Genomic DNA, 25,807 nt, shown 5'->3' with positions numbered 1-25,807 from the left:
AAATATATATTTAGAGCACTCTATTATAACTTATTAGTATTTCCACTTAACCAAAGCATCCAATTAACCAGTGTTCTCCATTCCCTTGACTGAGGCTCATGGCAGGCTGAACACTAGGGGCTGCTGGGCTACTCTCTGCTCTTCCCACAGCGGTCCACACAATGAGCCAACTACCCACCCTCATCTCAGCCAAGTCTATAGCTTCCAGTATGGCAGTCTCTACAGACCATGGCCTCCAACACGACCAGAAACTTACAGCACCACTGCAACTGGCCCTCTGCTAAGGATAAGAAGTCCAATTTCAGGCTTAGATTTGTCCTCATCATTGCCAAGAAAAGGCAAAGTGATATGAGATGGCATACAGAAAATGCCCAATATTGTGCCCAACATCCAGCATATGCTCCAAAAACACTTGGCTGCTCTTATCATCTTTATTAGTATAATAATAACAAATAGACCTTATGCAGAGGTGTGTGCAAATACAAACATCACAATGAGAACTTCAAAATCTGAGACTCAGAGAATAATGTCGGGGGCAAAGTGAGAAGGGGGCTGGGAGAAAATGAGCAGCTGTCATCTCTTCTGAGACGCCATTTCAGGTCACCCCACTAACAGAAGTCTCTCCAAATGTACTTCTGTAGCCCCCAGGGAATTGATTTCGCAGGATGGAATTATTTCCCTGAAATAAACAGACAGTCAAAGGTCACTACAACTGGGGCCTAAAAGAAAACAAGCCAGCTGCCGATTTACAGGCAGCCTATGATGCAAGATAGCAAGAGGTCTCGGCCCGGGTCCAGTGCAATGGCTTCGGACACACCAGTCCCACAGGGGCGAGGATGGAGGAGGGTCTCACCTTCCTGTGAGCAAGGTTCCAGCTTGACCAGGCATGGATGGGGACACCTTCAGGAGAGCAGACCCTTAAACCTCTGCTGTCAGCATGCTCTAACCAGTGGCTCTCAGCCCTAGCAGTGCATTACAGCGACCTACGGGTCTGTTTAAAAATACTGATACCCGGGTTCCTTCCCCAGACAGCCTCCTTTGGTTAGCCTGGGGAAAAGTCCAGACGTCAGTGTTTTGAAAAGATCCCAGGTGATTCTCATGCTCAGCCGGGCCTGAGAACTAGTAGCCGCATGGTGGAAAGAACCCACAGTGGGATCAGGTAGACCCGAGTTTTTAACTCCAATGCTCTCTTGCTTTCTTGAGCAGATCAGCCACTCTGTCTGAGCATCGGTTTCTTTTAACCCTAAAGTGAGAACGATCATCACTCCCCATCACAGTGTTGCTGTGAAGACTGTACAAGATAACATATGTAAACTGCCTCATCTAGTGTACCTCGCAGAAGGCACACACAAGGTGGTTTCTAAATGTTAACCCCTCCTCATTTCATGCTTCTCTTTTCAAGGTATTCCCATGTGGGATAGGAGTTCTAAGCAGCTCTCAGTTCTAAAGGGTCTCTTGCCTTTCTAAGTGGTTCAAAAAGGGTGGGAGGCTGGGCGTGGTAGCCCACACCTGTAATCTCAGCACTTTGGGAAGCCCAGACCAGCAGATCACTTGAGGTCAGGCATTCAAGACCAGCCTGGCCAACATGGCAAAACCCCATCTCTACTAAAAATACAAAAATTAGCCGGGCATGGTGGCAGGTGCCTGTAATCCCTGCTACTTGAGTGGCTGAGGCACTGGAATCATTTGAACCTGGGAGGCAGAGGTTACGGTGAGCCGAGATTTTCCACTGCATTCCAGCCTGGGGTACAGAGCGAGACCCTGTCTTGGGGAAGAAAGGGGGGGTGCGGAGGGAGGTACATCCTTCCTGAAAAACAGGTATGAACGAAACTGCTGACAGAATGGGTTGGTGGATCCCTACACACACATACACACACACACACACACACACACACACACATACACCCCTATTGGGTGAAACAGCAAAACTATGTAAAACCTGAGTCACAAGCAGCAAAAGTGAGGAAAACCCAATCTTAAAGATTTGCTTTGCTTTTCCCGTCTAGAAGAAAATCTATCTTGTGTGTGACGCTTTCTCAGAAACTCTTTGCCTGTGCTTCTGCCTCCTCCATCAGACCAGGTGAAGTCTTATGCCTGGTGTACGACACAGGGCTGGTGCACAGTAGGCCCAAGGGAATGTCCATTGAATAGTTAAGCTCCTTGGGGGCAGAGGTGGACATTTGTAGACCAACAGTGCTCATAACATCCACACGTGGTAATCCCCTAAACAGGCATTTCATAAGTATGCCGGAACTTTGATTCCAAGCAACTAGCAGAAAAGGATAAAAAGCACACTGGGCATTCAGGAGGCAGCTGCCCCAAGTCCAGTGGCCACGAGCAGCAGTATCACAGCAGTTCAGGATTTTCAGATCTTACAAGGAGTATAAACATGGGCAAGTGACTTAATTTTCTGTGCCTGTTTATCCACCTGAAAAATGGGGATGATAATGGTGTTCACCTCTTAGGGTTACCATGGGGACAAATTCAGGTCAGTGACTGACATGCTTAGACTACTGCCTGGCACGTAATTGCTGCTATGTAATTGTTTGCCATTATTATTACTCCATGATTGGATAACAAGAAAGAGACCTCAAGTTTCAGGTCCAAAAAGGAGCCCTCCATGTATCACAAGAGAAGGTATAGACTACAGAAAATGGTGTGGTGTATCCCCAAACGAATACAGCAACTAGCTTCCCGTTGTCCAGAGCTGTATTCTCAAAATAACACATGGACTTCCCCCATCACATTCACTTGAGTTGCTTCGTTAAAATGCAGAAGATACTCAGGTGTCCCTAAGTCCCACCCCAACCCTGTTGAAACAGAATCAGACTCTCTGAGGTCAGTGACAAGGATGGTATATTTTAACAGGTGCACCTAGGAGATTCCCATATCCCTGAAAATTTAAGAGCCACTGGATTGAATAAGCTCCTTACCTAAAGGATCTATGTCTGTTTGCTCATCACTATATACCCAGAGCCTCGCATAGCACCCAGCCTGTAGTCCATGCTCGACAAATATCAGATGAATCCACTCCATGGTTTCAACTCTAGAAGTATGTGTTCCATTTGTTTGCAGGCCCATTATGTGGTAGGCTCATGCAAAGCAATGCTGATTCAGGCAATTTCATTCATTCTAAAAATCATTACTGGGTGCTTAGTGCATACCAGAAACTGTTCTAGACGCTGGAGATAAAACAAATGTGATGAACGAGGTTGCTCAGAAATATAACACTTTATAGACCATAATGCGTGCTATGGAGCTAATAAAGCAAGGTAAGGGGCCAAGTGTGTGCCACGTCCTCATTCAACCCAGTGTCTAGAGCAGCACTAGTCCTGCCCAGCAGAACTTTCTACGATAATGGAAATGATATATTCTGCAACATCCCATGATAGCCACTAGCTACATGGGGCTACTGGGCACTTAAAATGTGGCTGGTGCCACCGAGGAACTGAATGTTTTATTTAATTATAATTAATTTTAACTTTAATAGCCATATGTGCCCCTATCAGACAGTGTATGTCAACAGGCAAAGAGGCAGATATGTGAGCTGGAAATTACAACACAAGGCAATATGAGCTATAAGGAGGGGAAGACAGAGCACCATGTGCTATATCAAATGCCTCTCACCCAATTACCAGATGCCCTAATGTTCTCTGGCTCTGGGAATTGAAAGAACAAGGTCAGGTACGAGGCATTGTGCTTGGGCTGGAATTTTTACAGCCCATGAGCAGTTGAAAATGGTATGCAGCCCAGCCAAGCCCCAGAGACTGCAGCTCAGGATCACCCCATCATCTGCAAAGCCAGGCCACAGCTGCCAAAGAGATCTCTTGCCTCCCCGTCATTCTGCTGATGGTCATTTTGTCCTTGGCTACAACGTCCCACTGGGCCCGAGACACTGCAAGGATTTTATGAGATTTCTTCGCTTCAAGCGTAAGCACGATTACAAGCCTCCTAAATTCCACCGGAAAATTGGTGGCTAATCCAAACATTTCATAAAATTAGAACTCACTGTGGGGCTGAATGGAATTCAGACTGTGCCGCCACCAGGGAAATACAAAATATTCATTATAATTTTTTCCTTCATGAGCTGTTTTAAGAAGCAAGTGCTTTTTCTGCTTGAAGCAGAGGGGTTGGGGGAAAGGAAGAGTTTTTGTTTTCGTTTTGTTTTCTCTGCGGTTTGCAAAAAGCATCACCAGATGAAAAAGTAAGGAATCCTGCCTGACTCCCCAATCCCTCAACTAGCAGGAATCATAACAAACCATCCCAATCTTAACTGTTCTTGCCTTTATAAAGGCAGTGTTTTTCCTGGAAAATGGGATTTTTTTTCCTGGAAAATTGGATTTTTGCTCCTTAATTTTTTTCTTAGGCTTCAGCCCTAGAATTTTTATATCCTGAGATCTCATTAGCAGAGGAGATACTGCAATCATTCATGCATGTGTATCAGCAATATTTACTCCCCAAGCACTGTTCTAGGCACTTGGGGTACATCAGTAGGCAAAACTGATGAAAACCCCTGGCCTGTGGAGCTTGCCTTTTAGTAGAGGAAGACAAACAGAAGAGAATCCAGCAACTGCCACTTTGAAACAATTTTGGCACAAGGCATGAAGATTCATAAAATGCAGTTTCTAGAAGGGGTTTGAATGTTAAGCTGCAAGGAAGGGGGCAGAAACGTCGTCTGTCTCACCATGGCTGTCTCCCTACCATCTAGAGTGGTATCTCACACAGAGAACGTAACCAATAAATATCTGTTAAATAGCCGGGTGTGGTGGTTCGTGACCATAACCCCAGCACATTAGGAGGCTGAGGCAGGTGGATCACCTGAGGTTAGGAGTTCGAGACCAGCCTGTGCCCCGTCTCTACTAAAAAATACAAAAGTCAGCTAGGTGTGGTGGTGCATGCCTGTAGTCCCAGCTACTCAGGAGGCTGAGGCAGGAGAATCGCTTGAACACGGGAGGTGGAGGTTGCAATGAGCCAAGATCACACTACTGCACTCCCGCCTGGGCAACAGAGCCAGACTCCATCTCAATAAATAAATAAATATCTGTTGAATGGATAATAAATTCTGAAACAAAAATCTGTCCCACAGCGTTCATCTTACAGATAAGTTAGCTGAAGCCATGGAGGGGCATGTCTTGCCCAAGGTCACACAGCTTAAATTGTGGCAGTGATGGAACCAGCAGTCAAGTCGCCCTGCGTACCCAGACTTATAACACTCCATAGCCATTCGACAAATATTTATTGCATTCTGACTGCGTGCCAGGCACTGAACTAGGCACTGGGAGGAAATAAATGAGTAAGACATAGAGCGACTGGGATCATGAAATTAAGTTCCTCATACTGCTATTTTCTCAAGCACGGAGGCAACTTCTCTGTGCTTTAAGTCCGGCTCCAACAGTGGTTGTAATCGCGAACGCTGAAGTCAGACGGTACAGCCCTACATCCTGTGATCCCGGCTCTGTGACTTTGGGCAAGCGGTTGGACTTCCTCTAAGCCTCTGCTTCCTCATCTACAAAATGAATGTGATAATAATACAGGTTTGAAGGTGAAAAAGCAGGAAATAGTTAGAATAGTGCCTGGTGCACACTGATCCCTCAATGATTCCTGCTATTAGGGTTGTTAGGGGAAGGATGCTCCCTCTGCCCTGGACCTTCCTGCACAACCAAATAAGTGGAGACTTCCACTTCACTTTTCTCCTCTCTAGGATCTCTACTACCCGCTTCACGCCCACACACTCATTCGCTTCCTCCCTCAGTATTCCATTTGGTCCTGCCTGAAAAACAGATATCCACAAACCATGAGGAAGATGCAAAATGAGGTTCTCCTCAGGGCAGCAAGCACATCACTGCCCTGTCTTTCCAGGCAAACATGTTCACAGCTGGGCTTTGAGCTCACCAGAGAAACAGACCATTAGCCTCCTCCCTGCATGGCTTCTGCTAATAAAAGAAAGCGTTCACTTTCAAATCTACTAAGAATCACACAAGGTAATTATCTTGCCTCAAGGACCACTGAGAGCTTCTAAGGTTTGCTGGTATCTGTCTTAATTGATACTGAGAAAGCCCAGGCTGCCTAACGGATGTGTTTGATAGAAAGTAATAAAATTCTGAGAGATTAAAGAAGAAAAAAATACAACAAGAAATCAGTCTCCTTAAAAGGACCAGCAAGGAGGGATAAATGTGGACCACAAAGACTGAGGATCTTCAAATGTCAGGGTTAGATGTACCCTCTAGAAGCAAGAGGTGGGTGAACTCATTGGGGCAATATCTTACTCTCTGTTGCCTCCCCCTGTGCCTAGCACAGTGCTATTGGAATAAATATTTTTAAACCAGCTACCTGAGAGAGGCAGAAGGGAACACCTGCCACAAGAAAAAATGACAGTTATTTCTACTCTTTCTTGGGAAGCAGTCTAGGCTCATAATTTCAAGCTCAGACAGACATGGGTTGCCTTCCTGCCACCATCCCCAAATTACAAACAGTGGGGCCCTGGGCCTCAGTTACCTCTGGGCAAAGTCGGGTGACAGCATCTATCTCATAGAATGGTTCTAAGAGTTCGGCGAGATGACACAGGCAATGCACTCAGCACAGGGCCTGGCAAATAAAGTGCTCAGTAAAGGTTAGCTTTATTTGTTCATCATCAAGGATGAAAGAGTAGTAAACATGAGTCAAGTCTTCCCTTTAAGTGAGACTGCAAAAACATCCCTTCCCCTGGGGACAGGGCTCTCTTAAGTCTTTTCCTCATCCCTGGAATCTTGCCTCTAGCCTACCTGTCACCCAGGATCAAGAAGCCAAGCTCTCCTGCGTGCTCAATGTGCCCAATCTCTGCTAGAGCCTTGGGAAGACTAAGTGGTGTCCCCAGAGACAGCCTGAGAGCAGAGGCAGCCACGAGCCTCTGGCCTCACTGGGACCAAAAGCAAAGCCCCTTTAAAGTCTAAACATTTAAGGAATGAGCAAAGATTCTTCTGAGCAGCCCAGCAGAACATGAGCTTACCCTCCTCTGAATCACAAAAAACAACAAATAACACTGCTTGACAACTGGCTTCATGTCAGGCACTGTTCTCAGCATGTGTGTGGCCCATGAGTCCTTGTGACGACCTAGGAGTTCAGTTCTATTACCAGCCCATTTTACAGATGACAAAACTGAGAGGTTCTTTGGGGATGAGCACTTTCTTTTTTTTTTTTTTTTCCTTTTCTTTTATTTGAGACAACTTCTCACTCAGGCTGGAGTGCAGTGGTATGATCATAGATTACTATGGCCTCCAACTCCTGGGCTCAAGCAATCCTCCCATCTTGGCCCCCCAAGTAGCCAGGACTACAGGTGCAGGCCACCATGCCTGGCTAACTTTTTAATTTTTTCATAGAGACAGAGGAGTCTCACTGTGTTGACCAGGCTGGTCTAGAGCTCCTGGCCTCAAGCGAACCTCCTGCCTTGGCCTCCCAAAGTGTAGGATTACAGGCAGGAGCAACCACACCCAGCATGGGTGAACATTTTCTGTCTCACATAGAGTCTAGTTCAGAAGCCACCTCATACACATGTTTAAGAAAGCCCTGGCTGCCTTGAGCTGAACAGAATGCATTCACATCCCACAGAACCAGAGAACAGGGACGGGGAGCAGACCTCCCTAAACGCAGGCTGACAATCTACATAGCGAGACTCTCCGTACACTTGCAAAGTCGGTATGAGAACTGAAGATACTTCCGCTTTCCCCAGCAAAGAGTCCTTCTGCCAAAAAACAAGCAATAGGAAATGAAGGATTTTAGTGAATCCTAGGATTCTCTTCCTATGAGCTGGAAGGAACCCTTAAGGACATTTTTGTCTCAGCCCCTCAATTTACAAGTGAAGCAAGTGTGCTCGACAAAGCGGCACCTACTGTGTGCAATGCCCCGTGCCCAGGCTGCTGCAGGGACAGACATGGCCAAGACCCCATCTTGCCTTTCCAAAGAGTCCTCCTTCCAAAACTTAGATTTACAGACCATTCACTGTTGGCAACACACTTTTCTAAGAACTCGACATACAATTTGTTAACCCTGCAACTCCCATTTCACAGGTAAAGAAATCGAGTCACAGCTGACTATCTCAAGGTTACACAGGAGGTTCATGTTCTTTCAAATCCAGGAAGCCTAGCTCTAGATTCTCTCTTTTCTTCTTCTTCTCCAGATTCTCTCTTTTCTTCTTCTTCTTCTTTTTTTAATTTAATTTAATTTTTTTATTTTTTTATGCAGAGACTCATTCTGTCGCCTAGGCTGGGGTGCAGTGGTGTGATCTCGGCTCATTGCAACCTCCGCCTCCCAGGTTCAAACGATTCTCCTGCCTCAGCCTACTGAGTAGTTGGGATTACAGGTGTGCGCCACTGTGCCTGGCTAATTTTGTATTTTTAGTAGAGACGGGGTTTCGTCATGTTGGTCAAACTGGTCTCAAACTCCTGACCTCAAGTAATCCACCCACCTCGGCCTCTCAAAGTGCTGGGATTACAAGAATGAGGCACCATGCCCACTTCCCTTTTCAATGTGTAGATTGGACGGTCCACTTCCCTTCCATGATCCTGCAGAAGACTGGGATAGGAGTGACCTTTGGCAGTTGAGGTGAACCGCACGTGAGCTGAGCCTAGTTCATAGTGAAACTGCAGCAGCCAGCAAGGCTTCGTTAGAACCTGCTGCAATCAAGCATCTTTGTGGCCCTTGAGCCACATGAATAATGGGAGCCTGACACAGACAGAAGTGAATGGGGTCCCGCTGGAGATACTAAGAGAAGCAGCGGCTACCTTTTTTAAAAACAGGGAAATTGCCCTTCAGCCAAATAGATGAAAGTTGAGTCCTAAGCCATTCACCATTCCCCGCCCTTCCAAGGACTACCACAGCCTCCGCTTAACGCCTTCCCCCTGGAAATCTCAATATCTCTAATGAAAGTAAGCGAAGTGGAATTCTTTTCTCAAATTTAAAAGGCAAATCATGATAGTGTTTTTTCAAGACATACATTCACTCTACACCCCAGCCGGTTTACCATTCTTAAAGTACTTGATTTACAATCCAGAAAGAAATGTTTTGAAAACCTTGCAGATGCATTTTGCATCTAAACCTTGCAGGCTCTGCAGAGCTGATTACCCGGGCTTCTCAGATGGAGGGCTGGACTCTCCGAAGGAAGCCGGGCCAGTGTGGGAGTAGCCCGAGGAGGCTGCTGAGCTCTGAAAAACTGCCCACCTGGAGCAGCCTCCAAGGGTGGGAAATGGGTTTGGGATGGGCTTGAGCCGCCTCTCCAGCTGTGGTGCAGAGCTGTCACTGAGAAGCACCCGGCAATGCTGTGCACACAATGCAAGGGGAGGCATGTTCCAGAGAGGGAGGAGGATGGAGCCCCAGGGCCTTCCCTGATGACTCCCGCCTTCACAGAACTCTCCCTTCTCAGGACTGCTGGTGCTTCTTCCTGCAATTGTTCATTGGATCATTCATTCATTCTTACTGAGCACCCACTAGATGCGTAGCACTGGGCTACAGGCTGGGCTGCAGTGACGAGTGAGACAGACAGCAGCCCGGCTGCCTTTCTAATAGACAAGGAAGAATGGAGCCTACAAATAGTCCAACACACACTCTCCATGTGCTCAGAAGGACACAAGACACAGGGCTGAAACAAAGGAGTAAGGAAGTGGTGGTCTGAAGACCCAAGCAGGAGCCTCGAAGGACACGGTAAATTCAGACTTTGGTTCCCATGCAACCCATGGGAGGATTTTAAGCATGAAGAGCCATGAGCCAAGATAAGAAGGTCACTGGGTACTCCACCCTAGCACTTCTGCCTGAAACAGTAATATTAGCTCTAGTTTTCAAGAACTTACTACGCACCAGGCTCTGTGCTGGAAGCTTCCAAATCCTATTTCTGATGGCAATCTCACTTGGTAGGATATTTCGAACTTGGTAGGATATTTCATAGCTGCATTTTCCAGATGAGTAAATAGAAGCCAGAGAAAATGAGCAGATTACCTGGGACCATCTAGTTCCCGGGTAGCAGGACAGAATTTGAACCCAAGTCTGTCTGATTTGACAGCTGGGATTTCTTCTTCCACATCTCATTCCATTTTTTTTCTTTCTTTTTTTTTTTTTTTTTTTGAGATGGAGTCTGCCTCTGTCACCCAAACTGGAGTGTAGTGGCACAATCTTGACTCACTGTAACCTCTGCCTCACAGGTGCAAGCGATTCTCCTGCCTCAGCCTCCTGAGTAGCTGGGATTACAGGCATGCGCCACCATGTCTGGCTAATTTTTATACTTTTAGTAGAGATGGGATTTCACCATGTTGGCCAGGCTGGTCTCAAACTCCTGACCTCTGGTGATCCACCCGCCTCGGCCTCCCCAAGTCCTGGGATTGCAGGCGTGAACCACCGCACCCAGCCTCGACACCTCATTTCTATACTCAGATTATTGCATTGTTCTCAGATTATTCCAGATGTCTGAATCTAATAGCCCCAACTAAATTCTAGGTATCTCAGTGGCAGGACTTGTAATATCCTCCTCTGAAAGTCCCTATGGTGCTGGACACATTGTGAAGCACATATTAAATACATCTATCTGGTTTACTGCTAGATTGAAAAGAAGAGCACGTATGTTGAGCCCTAATGTGGGGATGTTGTATCTTTTTTATGGGGAAGCTTCAGCCACAGAGTATTGAAAAGTGGTAGCTAAGAAGAAGAAGAAAGCAAGCTACCACCAGGGCTGCCAAGCAGGGATGTGCAGATCATACACGTACAAGGCACCAGCCAATGCACAGGTGAATGGGCCCCAGCCCACGTCGTTCTCACAGAGCCACTAGTCAGAGAGGCGCTGCTTCTGGCCAGGACAGAAGCCTTTTCATATGTATCCACCTAGAGGAGGCCTTTTTTTAATGAGCGTCAAGGTGCCTTGTAGAGTAGCAATGGCCCTGGCTGCATCTATTGTGCACCTACTGCATGCCAGGAACCAGGCAAAAGGCTTAGCTATGTCACCTCGGCGCTTCCTCGGCGTATTCCTCTGGCATACGGACAGAGGCAGCCTGGCCCTGGGGCTCTCTATGTTGACCATGGTTGGCAGGATATTGTCTTCCCTTCTTTCACAAAATGAGTGTGAGATTTCTGTGGAACCAGAGGTTGGAATCTCAGAGGCCTGAGAGATACAGGCTTCCACCCCTTTCCCACTCTCCACCCTGTGCCCTCCTTTTTTAAGTTATTACCAGCTTTATTGAGATGTAATTCACATATCATACAATTCGCCCGTTTAAAGTGCACAATTCAGGGTTTTTTAGTATATTCAGAGTGGTGCAACCATCATCACAATTTTAGAACATTTTCAGCATCCCCCAAAAAACTCCATACCCATTAGCAGCTACTCCCCATTTACTCCCAGCCCCACCCCCAGGCCCACTCATCTACACTCTGTCTCTACCCATCTGTCTCTTGTGGACATTACATACAAATGGAATCTGTGGCCTTTTGTGTCTGGCTTCTTTCACTGAGCATAATGTTTTCAAGGCTCATCCACACTGTCGCATGTATTAAGTACTTCATTTCTTTTTACTGCTGAATAACAGTCCAAAAATATTCCATAAATAAAATTATGGAATAGATCATAAATAATATTCCACAAATGAAATGGATGTGCCACATTTTATTTATCCATTCATCAGTTCCTTCCACTTCGGGGCTTTTATTAGTAATAATGCTCTGTGGACATTTGTGTATAAGTTTCTATGTGGACATATGTTTGCATTTCTCCTGGGTAAACCTAGAAGTGGAACTGCCCAGCCCTGGTTTTCACATGCAGTTAAAAGTTTGCCGAAGAGTTTCACTGTAAAGCCAACATCTGGCTGCTCCTGGGCTGTTTCCAGGGAATTTTATCAATTCAGCCAGACTCCATTCACGGTGGGTCATCTGGCCCAGCCCCTCCTACTCTGAGGCCTGGGATCCTCTCATTCCTGTACTCTACAATGTCGTCTGGGCCAGTACGATGATAAATGCATTCTGCTTTAAAGCAGATATTTCACAAATCATAACTTACAGATGCTCCAGGACTTTCATGTGGGAAAGACAAATGAGACTTCTGCTGTCTGACTCTGGAGCCACTGAGGACAGGAAGCCACAGCCAGAAACCTGACAAACCCTGGATATACGTCTCTCCCTAACAAATGCATGTGCAAACGTAACAGAAGGGGAATTCGTGCAGAGAAGGGTCTGCCTGTCTTTTCAGACTTTGCTCTGTAACCTGCCATTCATTTCCAACCATTGTCTTTCCTTACCTACAAATCTGAAGTTCCTTGAGGTCTGGAAAGATAACGTACAACTTCTACGCCTCCCAAGATATTCTCTCGCTCAATGTATTCACTTCAGTTCCATCCTACAAGCCTCTGTTGAGGACCTACTATGTGCTTGGCACCATGCGAGGCATTGACAAGTAGCTATGCAGGATGGATTCAAGACACACGGGACACAGTGACACACAAGATACCTTGACTCAAACCCTTATCTCCTGCTGCTTCCCAGGAGGAAGCAAGATCAACACATACTAGCATGGTGTGGGGGCATTTTTGTCTGCAGGCAGGGAAGTGAACCAGCTTACCCCTCAAAGCCCCCTAGGGACTCCAGGGTCTGAGGCTGCTTGGGAAACAAAGAACTCTGTGTGTGTCCAGGTGAAGAGCTCCCTGACCCGATTCATTAAAACAAACTCCTCGAGGTCCAACAAACAGACCAAAAAACAGACGGCTCACCAGAAGCAGGCAAATCTCATCTCCCTAACTTGGCTCTGATTCTTATCTTCCCAACTCAACTCTTGCAAAAACTCCCTGCTCCAAGCCAGCACACCAAACTGATGGGCTCAAGGCCCACTGTGATCAGAACCCAGCTCAGACACCTCTAGAGGAAGAGTTATGGTCAAGGTCTCTGCATTCACATTGCCTGGGTCCAGGCCTGGCTCTGCTGCTGCCTGTGACCTTGAGCAAGCTAGTTAACCTCTCTGGGACTTCAGGTTCTTCATCTGGAAAATGGGATTATAGCAGAATTGTTACGAGGATTAAATCAGTTAACATGCACCTAGGATGTTATAAGCACTCAAGAAGTATTAGTTGCTATTATTTGCATTAGCATCAATTATTATCATTACCCCCATCCTACCTTACCAATCCTGCCCTCCCATTGTGTCCCAGCACAAACCTTGCATTCCAAGTCACCTGGAATATTCACCTTCCCCCAAACACAAGTGAATGAATGCCTTGGAAAGCCTCACATTTCAATCATCTGAAACCCAAATCAACAGTTATTTTCAATAGCACTTGTCCTCCCATTAGCCGAAGAACACTTTCTAATCCCACAGTATGCCCTGGCCCCTCCTCTAGATCCCCTTCTGGAAGGGTGGGGGATCATCCCATGGCTGCTCTTCTGGCATCATGAGCAAAGAACCACACCCAAATCCAGAGGTCACCAGCTGTGCAACATTAAGGAAGGTTCTCAATTCCTCTAGCAGCAATGGGTTTCCAAACAAACTCATTTGGAAACTGGTCAGACACCATCCAGCTGTCTGACCCTTGGCAAGTTACCTCACCTCCCTATGTGTCATTTTTCCCATCTGTAAAATGGGTCTCACTACTTTACACCTCACAGGGTTGCTGTGAAGGTTAAGTGAGGGAAAGTGTCTCTAAAGCACTTAGCGCAGTGCGAGGTACCACAAGCTCTCAAAATATCAACTGGTAGTAAATAATGGTAGCAGCAGAAATATGATTCTGTCCAGGATCAAACTCAGTTTGATGAGCTAAGCTTCAGTGAGCTGTCATTCAACTTGAAAATCACCTGAAACAATCGAATCCTCTATGGAAGAGTTACTCATGCCTAGTAACTACTTCCAGGCTGGAAGCTCCCTGGGTCTTACTCATTTCTATGTCTCAGTGTTTAACATGGTGAGTAGCATATGGCAGATGGTAATAAATCTTCGTTGAACTGAACAGAATTAGTTCAATGTTTAAGTACATTTCATCTTTGCTACTAGATTATAAGTTCTTTAAGAGTGAGGCCCATATCTTTCTCCAGTAAAGATTTATTAAATGAGTGATGGAAAAATACCAAACCAAGAATCAGGTTTCTAAGATCAGGCTCAGTCATTCAACAGCTGGGCAACCTCGACAAAGTCACTTAACACTTCCGCTCCTTATTGGTCCCGCCTCGAAGATGAGAAGTTTGAACCACATGTTTGCCATGGTCCCTTACATTCTAAAACTGGATTTGGGCCTTAGCTGCAACATGGCACTTCTGCCACCATGCATGTGATGTCAACACACACTCTGGCTTGGCAGGCCAGCTTGCTAATTTACCTCCCTGATTTGCAGTTTTCCAGCAGGAGGCTATGAATAGCTTTGGGCCAGTGCTTAAAACACTCATTTTTGGTCAAAACACTTGGCTTGCTAGGTGAGGATGCCCCATCACCCAAGCTAATGTTCTAGTGGCCAGGGGCAGCAGGGCAGACTGTGGGGGAGGGGCACACACTGACCACCAGTCCTGCCACTCCCATCCCAGACTCCCTGCCAGGGACCCTGCCTCCAGCTCACACCACACCACCTACTGCTCACTAGGGACAACCTGGTACAGGGAGGAAGTTGAACTTGGCCCTTTGACATAGAGGTGATCACAGGACATAAAATTGTATGGTTTTGGTTTTGTTTTTTTTTTTCTTTTTTTTGCAATGCTTTGTGTGGCCTGCAGGTCCAGGGAGCTTAGCTCAAAGAAAATGCATGCTGAATTATGACACAGAGGCTCACCCGACAGGCCTGCCCAAAACTGTATCAAAACAAAAGTTGTGCAATAAACAAGGCCCAAATTCAAGACCTGAGAAATGCATTCAGATCCTATCTGAATCTGGCTAATTATCTCACCTTCCTATGGACACACCTCCCTAATTAATTTGGTATTTATTTTATTACTCTGAAAAGTTGATTATTTCTTCTATCTCTCTCTGCATGATACAATGCATTGTCTCTCTCTCATGGTCTTAAAATCTAATGAAATCCTAAAACGAGATGAGAAAAAATAAATCTGCTCAAAGGAGGAACTAAATTGATTAATGTCCCCTTTTGAGGTTTTATATAGATCACTGTATTCAGTTCTCACAAGTCCATGAAGTTGGTACTCTTAGTAGCTCATTTTACCGATGAAGAAGCTGAGGTTTCAAAAAGTCGCATAGCTTGCCAAAAGACACAAAGCTAGTAGGGGATAGATCAAGGATTTGAATGTAAGCCAGGGCTCTTAGCCTTTCTGCAAGAGTGCCTCATTTTTGAGCTTGTTCATCTCTGGAACAAGCCACTCTGAGTCCTGGTCTCACGGACATGCTTTAGCAGAGGCCGCAAGACTGCAGGAGGATGCTGCACGGTGCACAGGGTCGCACCAGCTGACTCCAAGCATCTCATTCTGCACTTTTCTTCAGAACTGCTTTTCGCGGCACATAGAAAATGATGCTGTGTTGTGTTGTGTTTTATTCGGAAGGTCCTTCCAGGTATGCAATTAAAAACCATCACATCCTCATTTTTTTGAAACAGAAGAGCTCCTGATTTCAACAGGGATGTTGATTTCACAGCATTTCATAGAGCCCCGTACCCGGCACCTGTCTTGGGCCACTCACATTAGTAAAATATGTTAGAACCACTGCTCCTCTTGAGAGATGCTGTAAAAGGCATTGGTGCAAAAGAAAATAAAGCAACACTTCAGAATTCTACCCAAAGATCAAAAGGCTAAATTAAGATAGCGCCCTTTCAGTTCTCCTCAACTGCACCTTCAAAGCAAGTTGTGAATGTTTAGCACATCATTGGTACCAGAAGAAAACTCCAAGTTCATATTTTAGATGAAAATTTCTTGCTGCTCTTAACAGGTTCTGAGTCACCAGGCACTGTATGGGCAAGAACAACTCGTTGACCACTTTTTTGTGTGTTTGGTGTTATTTTCTGTTCAGCCAGTCACAGGAAATTTTCCACTTGACAATTCCTGTTTCTCACTTAAGTTCTTAACACCATCCATGAGCAGTGTGCTCAGCAGGGGGAGGACAGGGGGACCAAGGAGGACTTCCCTTCCCCAAACCTCAGTTTTCCCATCTGTTTTATGCTAGGTTTTCACCCAGGGACCTGGCTAACATTCTATAAGCTTAGCTATCAAGGAGAAAGCAGCCCCGTGAATAAATGAAGCATTTTAGAGACTGCCAGTTTCTGGGCATGGGTCTGCTGCCAGATTTAAAATCTTTACATAATTTTGGGGTAAAACTAGAGATTTAGCTGAAATTAATAGCACAATGGGAAACTGAACTAGGGCTGAACAATAACACAGCGGGACTTCAGACTTGTGGCTGGTAAAGAAGCCTCTCTCGTTCTCAGGGCGCCCCCTCGTGGCCTCTTGACTAAATCTTGACGGAATGTTCAGTTTCCGCAAATATAGAGAAAGACATCCCCCAAAAGAGAAAGGCAGACTCCTGCCTACTGATGCAAATCCCTTTCACTCTAACCTAGTCTGTGGATCAGGCAGTTCGAAGAACGCCTGACAGGAAGTCCCAATGACGCTCAGAAAGGCGTCTGCCCTGCCTAAGACAAGGGTTCGTTCTTTAGAAGGGTCTGAGGCAGTGCTCCAGCATTTAGACTTTGGGGTCTCTTCACAGACCCCAGGCACACTCTTACCACTTCAACAACCCCTCATAGTCTCACATTCTCAACCTGCAACTTGAACTGCGTCTGTTTTTCATTATTCTGCTTCCCACCTTCCCAGTGCGATTTCTTCAGCAGCTATTAAGACAACATGAGCAGGGAGCTAAGCTTAGTTTTTGCTTATTCAACATCCAGCCTGGGGAATATCACCTCAGAAGAAAAGCATGAATGAAGTGCACATGTCCCAGCCTCTTCTTCCACAAACCTGAAAATGCCTTCATCAGAGGCCACCCCTACAACCCTCCCCTTTAACAATTTCATCCTACAAAAATGGCACCTGCCCAGAGTGAATTCTCAACTACTTGCTTGCTGTAGAATTTATTACAGAGCCAGATTTAAAAAGAAATGTACATCTCAAATTTCCAATTAATTGATAACAGATTTTTTAAAAATAACGTTATGGGATGAAGTTATATAGACTCAAACATCGAATCTGAGAAATGGGTTGGGAGGGCATTATCCGGGTATCTAGATATTTGAGAATCTGGGGACTGAACTTTGCTGACTGGCACCCCCATTTTTTTCACAGAACTGTCTCTGTGCAAAAGAAACATGTCAATATTAGCTGCTATTTGACAGCTCATTTTCCTTTTTTCCTGCAGTCATTTGTTGTTTATAAGCAACCCTGAGCCCTCAAAACACCCCCAAAAGTGTACACAAGGAGTCCCATAATTAGTTTCTGACTTTGGCCCTAAATCGATTAAAATACATCTGATCTGTTTCAAATCAAAGAACCATGTTAATTTTCTGCCACACACCACACAAAATCTTTCTGCAACAGTCAGTCACTTTGAACCCAACTCTCTAGCCACAAGCAGTGTGGATTTCAAGGGCCTGTTCTGCAGAAGTGAAAATAACAACAAACCAAGGCTGGGACAAGGCAGACAGACCCCCAGGCACTCAAAGCACTTCTTGGAGCTGTGCAAATGGTGCCAGGACCCTGGCAGGGTGTCAGCTGTCACAAGAGCAGCGGGGCCAGACCCCTTCAGCAGTTTGGTAGCCCTGCAACCAGGAGCTGAAACGCAATTGAGCCTGCTGCAACTAAGCACAGCTATCTGTGTAGCTACCCATGCCCTGGACATTTCACTCCTCCCAAAGCCACGATACAAACTGTTAGAATCCTCAGACTTGCAGTAGTCTTTATTTTTGCTCCCTAACCTTGTCTCAAAAACAGGCAGAAGTCGCCCTCCCTTGCAGCCACAGCATCATCAGGGCAATGCAGAGTCTGAGTGGGAGGATGCAGAGCAAGGGGCTGCGGGCAAATGGGTGCAAGGGGGTAGGGACACCTACAAAACACGGGACTTGAGGGGCTAGTTCCTAGCTGGGAATGTGGTTATTTGGAGAGTTGTGGAAATAAGGCATTTCGGAGCATGGTCTGAATGTGTGCCTGCGAGGGAGACCCCGGCCGTCCCAACGCTGCAAAGTGTTTGCAAATCTAAAACATTCCTTTGCTGCTGGGATTAAATTTTTTAAAACAAACCAAAAAATAAAATAAAATATGTGCAGACAGGATGTAACAAGTGTTTCAGGACAGAGACACGCCTGAGTCACGGGGTGCTGGGGAAAGAGTGAGGAGTCTGTCTCGGGGCTTCCCAATGAGCCCCCTCTCTGTCAAGAGAGCCCTAGGGCGCACAGATCCCCGCCTCGCACGCCACCGGTCCCCAGGCGCGTCCAGCCAGCTTCCCCCGCACCCTCCAGGATTGACCCACTCACCACTCGGCCCGAAAACCTCTCGGTGGCCCTCTTGACTTTGCCGTAGGTGCCTTTGCCCAGGGTCTCCTGCAGCTCGTAGCGGTGCTTCAAGTTGTGCTTGTGGTGATGCCGCTTCACCCCGTGAGGCTTCCTGGGCTCCGGGGCGGCAGCCGCCGCGGGGGCTGCAGTCGCCCCCGCCACCGCCTCTCGAGGAGAGCCCGGCGCCCCCAGCCCCAAGTCGGGGCGGTCCCCCGCCACGGGCGCGGCGGCCCCTTCCATGTCCAAGCGCGGGGCGAGCCGGGCTGCAGAGGGCAACACCGGGCACAGCGCTGGGGTGTCGTGGTCCCCACTAAGGGAAGCCGCGGAACGCTCAAGGTCGCCCCCGCAGCATCAGGGAGGCGGCCCGATCCCGCTCGGGCTGCGGCTCGGTCACTGGCGGCAGCGGGGACTGCACATCTGGCGCCCGCGGCGCGCACGGTCCGCGCACCGCCCCCCGGCCGCGGCGAACTGTGGAGCTTCGGGCGAGGTGGCGGCGGTGGCAGGGGAGGCGGTGGTGTTTGCAGGAAGGAGGGGAGAGGGTGGCTCGGAGCGCAGGAGGGGGAGTGTTATGTGGGGCGCCGCGCCCCCCAACCCCTCCCCTGAAGGACGCGCAGACGGGGCGGGGGCGGGGACGGCGCTCGCGCTGCCCCGGGGGAGGGGGAGCGAGGGGCGGTGCAGCTAGGGCTTCCCCCACCTCCCTGCAGCCACCCAGGGCCGGGGCCGCGGTGAGCTGGGAGGGGGATGGGAGCGTGTCGCGACTCGCCCTTTGTGCGGCGCGGCGTAGGCCACGGCGGCGGCGGCGGCCAGGGTGGCTTTGTCCTCGCTGGGCCGGAGGGGACCGGGAAATTCCAAGCCGGGTGCCCCCTCCCCGGGCGCTCTCGGGCTCGCCAGTCGCAGCTATCGCGGGCCCTCCGCCGCCTCGGGCTCCGGCTCTGGCCGCTCGGCCTGGATTCCTGCTCGCGCCGGGGCGGCGGTTGCGGCTGACCGAGCCCCGGAACCAGGGAAGCTAGAGCGCCGCGAGTCGGGGGCTGCCGGGACCTGCTCGCCATCCGGCCAGGGGCGCCGCGGGCCCGGGCGTCCCTTCATTTTCTTGTAGGTGTCGCCGCGGCCTGGCGGCCACAGCTGGGGGAGGGGCAGGGAGGCCTGGTGTTGGGTTACAGGCGGTGACTCACGGACCTTGCCCGCCGAGGCTGGCACCCCGCGGGGCAGAGCTGCGCCTGCCTGGGGCACCTCCGAGTCCAGGAGAATCCCAAGAGCGGCGCTTTGGCCCCGGCCCCCGCGTCCTCTCCGAAGAAAGGAGAGTCGGGGACGAGGGAGGCCGGGAGGCTGAACCCCGGGCCCGCCGTCGAACCGCCGGCCCTCCGACACCATCTGGACCCCGGCGGGGACAGCAGCCTGGAAGGGGAGGAAGGCCGGGGACGTGGAAGAGATGGGGTTCTAAAGGCGCCGGGACGGAGCTGGCTCCCCAGAGGCGCCCACCCTGCCAACGGAGGCCGCCATCGGAGGTGGGCAAACCAGGGACCTGGGGTGGACCAGGAACCCCGGCCTGCTGAGCAACTCCTTTGCTGAGCAGGAGGCGATTTGAAGGCCTCTTGCCTCCTTAGGCCTTGGAAGATTTCCTTTCACTGTAAGGGCCAGCCAGATCCTTGCGATGGTGACAGGAACGGTACCCCGCACGGTAAGGGTCAGGCAGGAAGGGCCTCCCGCCGCGGTGTGACTGTCCCCCTTTTAAGAAGAGACCATGAAAAATAAGGAAGAAAGCTAGAGAAAAAGAGGTCTTGGGGAATTTTTTTTTTTTTTTAAACAAATGGTGCAATATACCAGACTGGAGTGGGAAGAGTGAAGGCTGAAGAATGTCTGGTGTTCTGCAAATCGCATGGCGGTTCTTCTCCACCAGTGGACCTCACTGGAGCCTCCTCTGCAGCTCTCAGGTCCAGCCCTTCCTCTGAATTCCCGCCGCCTTCATTCCTGTCTACCCCTGGTCACCTTACCCCGACTCCTGCAACAGCCCGCCCTCCCCGGGAGCCTCCTCACTGCTGCCAGAGTAATGGCCTGAAACACTACCATCATCCTCCACACATGTGTCTCTGCTGTACTCTGACGCGTGATATTCTTACCTGTCCAAACTTTTCTTCTACTGATGTTTGACACAAACTCCCCTGCCCCTTCTTCCCTTTCCCAGGATCAATCACAGAACACAAACACAAAGGTGCATCATACCTATTCAATTCCTATTCTGTCCACCATCATGCCTATTCAATTCCTATTCTGCAGGGCCTCCCTGCCCCCCATCCTGAAACTGTTCTGCTTCTATACAAAGTTTGTGGACGTTGTCCCTATAGATCCAATAGTCAGGGTGAGTGGCATGTGTTGAGTCCTATTTTCGCAGAGGATTGGCTGTGTGACCTTGGTCAAATGACTTAACCTCTCAGAGCTTGGGTTTCCTCTGAAGATACGGATTAGCAGATCGATTGTAGAGATAAACACATTGTGTCTACAGTAGTATTTTAAAATGTTTTCTACTTCTTCCCCTCCCCTGGGATGTGGTAGAAATCCACTACCCCATCCTCTTGAAGTTAGATGTGACCATAGGACTTGCTTAGGCCAATGGAATGAGAGCAGAAGTGATTGTGTTGCTTTCACGTGGAACCTTTAGGAGCCAGTGACCAAATCCCCATGTCTTCTTTTTCCTGTCTTGACAATCATGGTGGTACAAAGTTGGAGCCTCCCCAAGCCAGCTGAGTCTCTGTGTAAAGATGGCAGAAAATCCCAGCCAATCTGCTTTGGAAAAGTAGCGTCAGCAAATGTTAAACTTTATTTATGTTAAGCCAGTGGGATTTGTTAAAGCAGCGTAACCTGGCTTATTCTGTCTGATAGTGTTACTCCCAGATATGTGGGACTTCATCAGTATCTATTGAATCAACAGCATCTGCTCTACCATAGGCTGGTACTGTTTTATGACAGTGAACCCTCCTCTGTAAAGTAGCTGTTTACAATCCCTATTTTCAATTGAAGAAACCGTATCAGAATGGTTAAGTAATTTCCCAGAGGTTACGCAGTTTGTAAATGGCAGCACTAGGATTTAAACCCTACCTGTCCAGTTCCGAAGCTCCCCCTCTTCTCCTTCCATATATGCCATGCTCCATCTCCTTAAATGGGAAGGATGAAAAACACCCAGTACAATGCATAGCACACAGTCATGCCCAGGCACTGGGAGTTCCTCTCCAGACTGAATTCCTACCACATTTATAATTGGAACCACACTTTAGCACAATGCTATCAGGTACTGTGTGTGAATGTTTTCACATCGATAAAGGATTTTTCTCCAACAAGAGCCCAGGCTCCTTGATGAAGAGCTTGAGATCTAGAGGTAGAGTGACTGGGTTCAAATCCCTGTTCTGCCACTTACGATCATCTTGGATAATTGCTTTCCCCCTCTATGCCTCAGTTCTCTAATCTGCAAAGTGGTGATGGCAACAATGTATGTGGTATTAGCAGTTACACCAATAATACATCCCACAGGGTTAGTAGGAAGATTAAGGGCTGGAATATATACACTCAGTAAATTGTGGATATTAATATGATGCTTTTCATCTTCCATGGATCCTACTAGAATTGGGAGGCTTTTTTTTTTTTTTTTTTTTTTTTTTTTGAGATGGAATTTCACTCTTGTCACCCAGGCTGGAGTGCAATGGCATGATCTTGGCTCACTGCAACCTCCGCCTCCCTGGTTGAAGCGATTCCCCTGCCTCAGCCTCCCAAGTAGCTGGAATTACAGGAATGTGCCACCACGCCCAGCTAATTTTTTTGTATTTTTAGTAGAGACGAGGTTTCACCATGTCGGTCAGGCTGGTCTCAAACTCCTGACCACAGGTGACCCACCCGCCTAGGCCTCCCAAAGTGCTGAGATTGCAGGCATGAGCCACCACACCTGGCCTGGGACAATTTTAAGCAGTTTAATCATACTGCTTGGTTAGACTCTGATTTCTGGTTTTGTTCTGGATACAGGACAGATGTAGTAACAGTGGCATTTGAAAGTGTGACATCCACACTCTCCTACATCTTTTATTTACATAAGGCTCATTACTGGTCCTTCACTGCACTTTCTATTTTCAAAGCAATTTAAAAGAAAGAAGGTACGTTCGCTTTCTCAAGAAATCGTTGTTCGGGAATCCTGTCATTCAGGCAGCATAGATGAGCTTGGAGGACATTGTGTTGAGAGAAGTAAGCCAGGCCCAGCAAGACAAATACCACATGTTCTCACTCATATGTGGATGCTGAAAAAGTTAATCTCATTGAAATAGAGAGTAGAACTGTGGTTACTAGAGGTTGGGGGAGGAGATGGGGATAGCCAGAGGTTGGTTAACAAGTACAAAATTACAGCTAGATAAGACAAATAAATGCTCATGTTTGATAGCACTGCAGGGTGACTATAATAATTGGGAGGATGGGAGGATACAATAAATTAATAATTTATTTTGTATTTTAAAAACATACAGTAGAATATTATATTGTATAAATTAATAATTTGTTATATATATTCAGCTAGATAGAAGAGCAGATTTTGAATGTTCCCAGAACAACAAAATGAAATCTGTTTGCTATGCGAATCACCCTGATTTGATCATTACATGTCGTATGCATGTATCAAAATATCACACTGTGCCCTGTAAATATATACCATGATGTGTCAATTAAAAAGAAAAAGATAAAAAAGAAACGTTTGTTCAGAAAACATCGTAATAGCAGTCATTGTTTATTTGCTACCTCCTGCCTGCTAGGACCCCTACATATGCATATCGCTCTGCTAATCATCTGCAAGGTGGCTGTTATGTTGCCCATTTCGCTACTGGGAAATCTGAGTCTCAAAGAGGCTAATTTGCCTGTGATCAAATAGTAACTGCACAATTAATGCCTGTGCTTTGGTTGATAACTGTTCTTCCACTTTGCTAGATGAAGTTTTGAAAAGTTACCTAAGACTGTGACGTTTCTAACCTAAAACGTGGTCTGGTGGACAGTTTACATTAAATAGCAAGCTAAATAAGCACTTAGTCTTCACTGTAGAGGAAGGAAGATAATTGCAACCAAAAATTCATGCTGCTTCATCCACAGACGGCTGCTCAGCCAGGGACACATTGCCCAGTCTCCATACATCCAAGTGCGGCCATGAGACTAGGTCTCTCTAATGGAACAGAAGCAAAAGTGATGTTTTTTTCTTCCAATCCAGGGTGTTTTAAAAGTGGGTGTGCCTTCTCCACATTGCCTAGCTGGAAGCAGAGGACTTGGAGGCCCTAAGTGAATGGTGAAGCCACAAGATAAAAGAAACCTGGGCCCCTGCTTCACTTTGAGAAATAAAGTCACTCTGACCAGAACATTGGACTGGTGCATCAGTGAATAATAAACTTAACTGATTGTGTTCAGCCCCTGCAATTTGAGGGTTTATATGTTATGACAGCTAGTACTACCCTAACTACTACATACAGTTTACACCAAATCTGTATTTACACAGAAAAAGCAAAATGGAAGATTGTAACAAGTACCTGAATAGTTGGAATCCAAAATGCCTTTTTTATTTTCTCTCTGTTTATTCAAGGAGATAGCAGATTATTTAGGGTCTTGAGTTTTTCTTTTATTTTTCCTGCATTGCTTGTGTCACAGATTAAAAAAGAGGAGTATTCAAAGTCATAAAACAGGAAGAAACAAATTTATTCATTCCACAGTATTTTCCCGTACATGCCAGGCACCTGGGTCTGAGAATGTGCTGGGACAAGACGGGTCTGATCTCATCTTCATGTGGCTTGCAGTCTACGAGTATTAAGTACAGTTGATAGCATTCAGCTGACTTCCAGCCATCAAACTTCTTGGGAGAAGCCAGGCTACTTGAATGTGGACTAGATAACTACAATAAAACTAAAGCTTACAAATCCAACAGAAAGCTATGTTTCTTCCCCCTGCTAAATGACTAGAGAAACAATAAGAATGATGACTAAGGGCAGAGACTCCAGAATCAGAACAACCCGAGTACAAATGCTGACTCTCCCACTTTCTAGCTGTGTTATCTTGGTCAACTTCCTCTTTGTTTCTTAGTTTTCTCAGCTTTAAGATGGGGGCATTAGTAATACCTGTCTCAAAAGGGTTTTTTTGTTGTTAAGGATTAGATGAGTTAATTTAAAAAAAATTAAAGAAAGCACAAGATCAGCAAGATACGAGTAGTAACACCCAATAAATGTAGGCTGTTTGTTTGTTTGTTTTGTTTTGTTTTGTTTTGTTGCAACTTGCCCACTGATATTCCATTCTGTGTGTAAAAGGATATAAGAGAAGGCCTTTCCATGGGGGTTGACGGGTGATATCAGGAAACAGAAGTATTAATAGAATCAGTGGATATTTACAAGGGTCAACAGAAATAGCCCAGATGGAATTTTAGTTTTAGTTTATCTCATGCATTTGATGGTTGAGAGGGCCCGTTGAGCCTGTTGGGAAGAGTGTCAGTTTGGGGAGCCACCTCAGTGGGTAACCGATGGAGCAGGAGATGACCGATGACACTCTCCCACACTGACATTCTTGATTCCTTTTGGAGATGTCAGGCTTACGTTCCTTGCACATTCCTTCTTCCCTTCCTCCTGCACTTGTGAATGGGATGGAGCACGTGGACAGCTGGCAGCAGTCCCATTTGCCTTGTTTTCTCTGTTCTAGACCCTGTACTGAAAAATAAGATAGCTTGTTCCTGGGGAATAAAACAGCAGGGATTCGCTGGAAGTTTCTGTTATCAAAAAAAGAAACTGAACAGTGATAAATCCCTGTCAACAGATAAGGCACTGGCAGGACTCCAGAGCAGAAACAACACCGTGCCACCCTGGAAAGAGTGGCTGCCAGAAAGTCGCAAGAGTAAAAATGTCATGTGCAGGAACGTGCTGGGGTCAGGTGAGAGAAAAACTCTAATTGGCTACAATGGAAGAGGCTTAGGGTTTTACTGAGGTTAAATAGGGTTCTGGGCAGGTTGGGGTCCTTTCTCTCGCTGAATAATACACACATTCCTTTCCCTTCGTGATTCTCAGGGTTTCATGTCTCTTGGCCTTTGCACATACTATACCCAATTCCTGGGACACCTCATTTCCTGGCCTCCAGATGACAAACTTCTACCATCTCAGAGACCTGACTGAGGACGTCACCTCTCCCCTGATCCTGGGCTGGGCAGAACTGAAGGCTCAGTTCTCTGTCCCCAGAGCACTCGGTTCCTGGGTCTATTATAGCACTTACCACATGGTATTACAATTACTCAATTGTGTGCCCAGCTTGGAAGCTCCGGAATGGCAAGGTCTAGAACGGCACTATCCAGTACAAATACAATGCAAGCCACATAAGTAATTTTAGCTTTTCTGTCAGCCATGTTAAAAACCAGTCAA

At 47.1% G+C, this 25,807-nt stretch overlaps 2 protein-coding genes across 2 annotated transcripts in view; one reads left to right on the top strand and one right to left on the bottom strand.

Annotated features, from left to right (window-relative positions):
- The window catches only part of NUAK1 (NUAK family kinase 1), a 77,770-nt gene extending 57,389 nt beyond the window's left edge, over positions 1-20,381 (bottom strand). The window contains exon 1 of the mRNA XM_033220803.1: positions 18,387-20,381. Within this exon, the coding sequence (XP_033076694.1) occupies positions 18,387-18,644 (258 nt within the window). The 5' untranslated portion in view covers positions 18,645-20,381. The remainder of the gene's footprint in view (positions 1-18,386) is intronic.
- On the top strand, positions 18,643-24,351 carry LOC117090823. The gene is made up of 3 exons (XM_033223470.1): positions 18,643-18,676; positions 18,741-19,496; positions 23,632-24,351. Exons 1-2 carry the CDS (start codon positions 18,643-18,645, stop codon positions 19,412-19,414), a joined length of 708 nt encoding a protein of 235 aa, XP_033079361.1. The 3' UTR covers positions 19,415-19,496; positions 23,632-24,351.
- The last annotated feature ends 1,456 nt before the right edge of the window (positions 24,352-25,807 follow it).

This window comes from Trachypithecus francoisi, unplaced genomic scaffold (genome assembly GCF_009764315.1).
Source record: "Trachypithecus francoisi isolate TF-2019V2 unplaced genomic scaffold, Tfra_2.0 Lachesis_group11, whole genome shotgun sequence".
NCBI lineage: Eukaryota > Metazoa > Chordata > Mammalia > Primates > Cercopithecidae > Trachypithecus > Trachypithecus francoisi.
This window is presented reverse-complemented; position numbering and strand designations above follow the sequence as displayed.

Bases quoted from the DNA above. Each gene is read 5' to 3' on its own strand.
- LOC117090823 (XM_033223470.1), top strand. From the start codon at position 18,643: ATGTCCAAGCGCGGGGCGAGCCGGGCTGCAGAGG. The intron at 18,677-18,740 runs GCAACACCGGGC...GGAACGCTCAAG, and splicing joins GGCGAGCCGGGCTGCAGAGG to GTCGCCCCCGCAGCATCAGG.